This window comes from Limulus polyphemus, unplaced genomic scaffold, assembly GCF_000517525.1.
Source record: "Limulus polyphemus unplaced genomic scaffold, Limulus_polyphemus-2.1.2 Scaffold2053, whole genome shotgun sequence".
NCBI lineage: Eukaryota > Metazoa > Arthropoda > Merostomata > Xiphosura > Limulidae > Limulus > Limulus polyphemus.
The window spans coordinates 40,899-43,143 of NW_013667663.1; the positions used below are offsets into that span (position 1 = coordinate 40,899).

At 30.2% G+C, this 2,245-nt stretch overlaps 1 protein-coding gene across 1 annotated transcript in view; it reads left to right on the top strand.

The window, feature by feature from the left end:
- The first annotated feature begins 6 nt into the window (after positions 1-6).
- Positions 7-2,245, top strand: part of LOC111087360 (NADPH oxidase 4-like) — a 14,064-nt gene continuing 11,825 nt past the window's right edge. Inside the window, exon 1 of the mRNA XM_022393733.1 lies at positions 7-830. Within this exon, the coding sequence (XP_022249441.1) occupies positions 708-830 (123 nt within the window). The 5' untranslated portion in view covers positions 7-707. The remainder of the gene's footprint in view (positions 831-2,245) is intronic.

Consider the following 2,245-nt stretch of genomic DNA (forward strand, 5'->3'; position numbering starts at 1 on the left):
AACTACAACAATTAAACTCACCTGAGTGCTAACCTGTTTCAAAAACCATTAAAATCAAATTGAATCAACTAGCAAAAAAGTAGAAGAGTTTTCAAGATAACAAATAAACTTGCAACATATTGTGGAAAATAGATTTTTATAATCTTCTGGTGATATTTTAAAGCTATATCTTTGTTTGGTATATTCATGAACATAAAATGTCATTACTGCCACCGGAGCTTAAACCCTGTATTTATTAAAGAATCTCCTATTGCAATTTTGCATTCCACAACATATAAATGCTAGATTTAACTGTGGAAAAGTTATTTATATATAACATAAAAGTAAATACACATGGCAAGCTACTTAACAAGAGAACAGAGGATATATATATTAATATAATATTTAATAACCTTACTGATCAGTCAATAATTAGATTAAAATTAAGACTTGACAATGACTTTGCATAATCACACATATGTTCGAATTAAAGGCCAACATTACCAGTAGTCGATAGGGGTAAGATATGGCACATGGAGAACAAGTGCCTTCATTGAGCCAAAGTCAGTCAATAAGTCTCACTCTTGAAATTTTCCCCCAGGTGGTTGAAATGGATATTTATTTTAATGTTTTGCTACCAATTCAAGCACTGAAGTATTTACTCTAATAAAAGAAATGTTTCCAATACACACAAACGAGTTTCTGTTATTATTTTAAGTAAAAGCAATATGTGTTTCAGGTCAAAAGATTTAGAAGAGTTAACAGTAGAAAGTGTTCACTTCTTATGGATGTGTCAAGAGTTACAATCTCTTCTGTTGTTTGCTGACCTTCTAAGTGACTTCGAGAAACAAGTAAGTGGGAAGTTAATATATTGTTAATTCTAAAGTACATTTTAAAAAGTTTTATTTTTAATGTTTTATTAACTCCTTATGCATGAGCATGTTGAGTATTTGCCACTTCATGCCTAACATCTAATTTAAGGATGTATAGAAAAGAATAGAAAAAGAAATTGTTTCTTCACAGATCTTCAATTTCTCTTCTAAAAAAGGGCCAAATTAAATAGTTTGTCATGTGTGTGTAAATAAATTATATAAAATCCCATCTCTTAAGATTTGTTGTGGTGTTTCTATCACTTTTATCATGAACCACTCTTGTGGTTCATAATATGGATTACAATGAATTGTACAAAACCCTAATAGAACGTTTGGGCAAAAAGCACCTTAAACAGTAAAGATTCAGTTCAAACAACACTTTAAAGCCTTTACTATTGACTTCTAAGGCTTTACACACACACAAAAAAAAAAACATGCATCTTAAACATACAAGGAAAAGAAAATCCACTCAAAATAATTTGGTATATTTTTGTAGAATACTAAATAAGGTACTGCAAAGGTCATAGGGGTATTGAAAAGTCGATTTGTGAATCCTATATTTTACATAAGCTAAAAAAACATCATAACTCTAGTGTAAATGTTATCATTACCACTTGAAGTTAGATTTCTTACAGATATCTGATGTTCCTTTAAAAAGCTTATACATAGGGTGAAACAGGAATTACCAGCCAACATGGATGAACATTAGATCACTGTAACGAGTAGATACTCAATGCTTTGTACAGTATACAGTCGGTGTGTTTAGGGAGCCAACCCCTATATTATGTATGATATGAAGGAGTAAAAAAAATCAATACACATGGTATTAAATGTCATTACACACATTCGTAGAATAATTACTTTTAAAAGATATGAAGGTTTATTTAAAGCAGTGTTTTAGACATGTATGTTTTATTTGAAAAGGCTGCTTTTCTACTGATAAAATTTTATACAAGCTTAGTGGGACTTCTGTATTAATCTAGGCATATATTTGCCCATTGCTATGCATTATATTATAGAGAGAATGTAGTTACACAGAAACTATAAATACTCGCTGTATTCTCAAACAAATCTCCAGCTGCAATTTAACATTTTAAATCTCGAACTAATGCAATCAAATAGTCAGTAGCTACAGTAAATCATTTTGAACTGTATCATCTAGCTACTTGCTATGTTTATTATCATTACAATGTATAAAGTTAGCTACCATATCAAGTAATCCTTTGCCCATAGTTGAGCACAAAAAATGCCAGCAAACAAGATAAATAAAAAATTGGGAATTTAAAAATTATTTACTCAAACTACAAATCCTTATTTTGACTTCACTAAATGTAACTCTAGGTAACAGCATGGAGCCAAAATAGGGGTTTGTAGTTTGAGTAAATAATATCTAC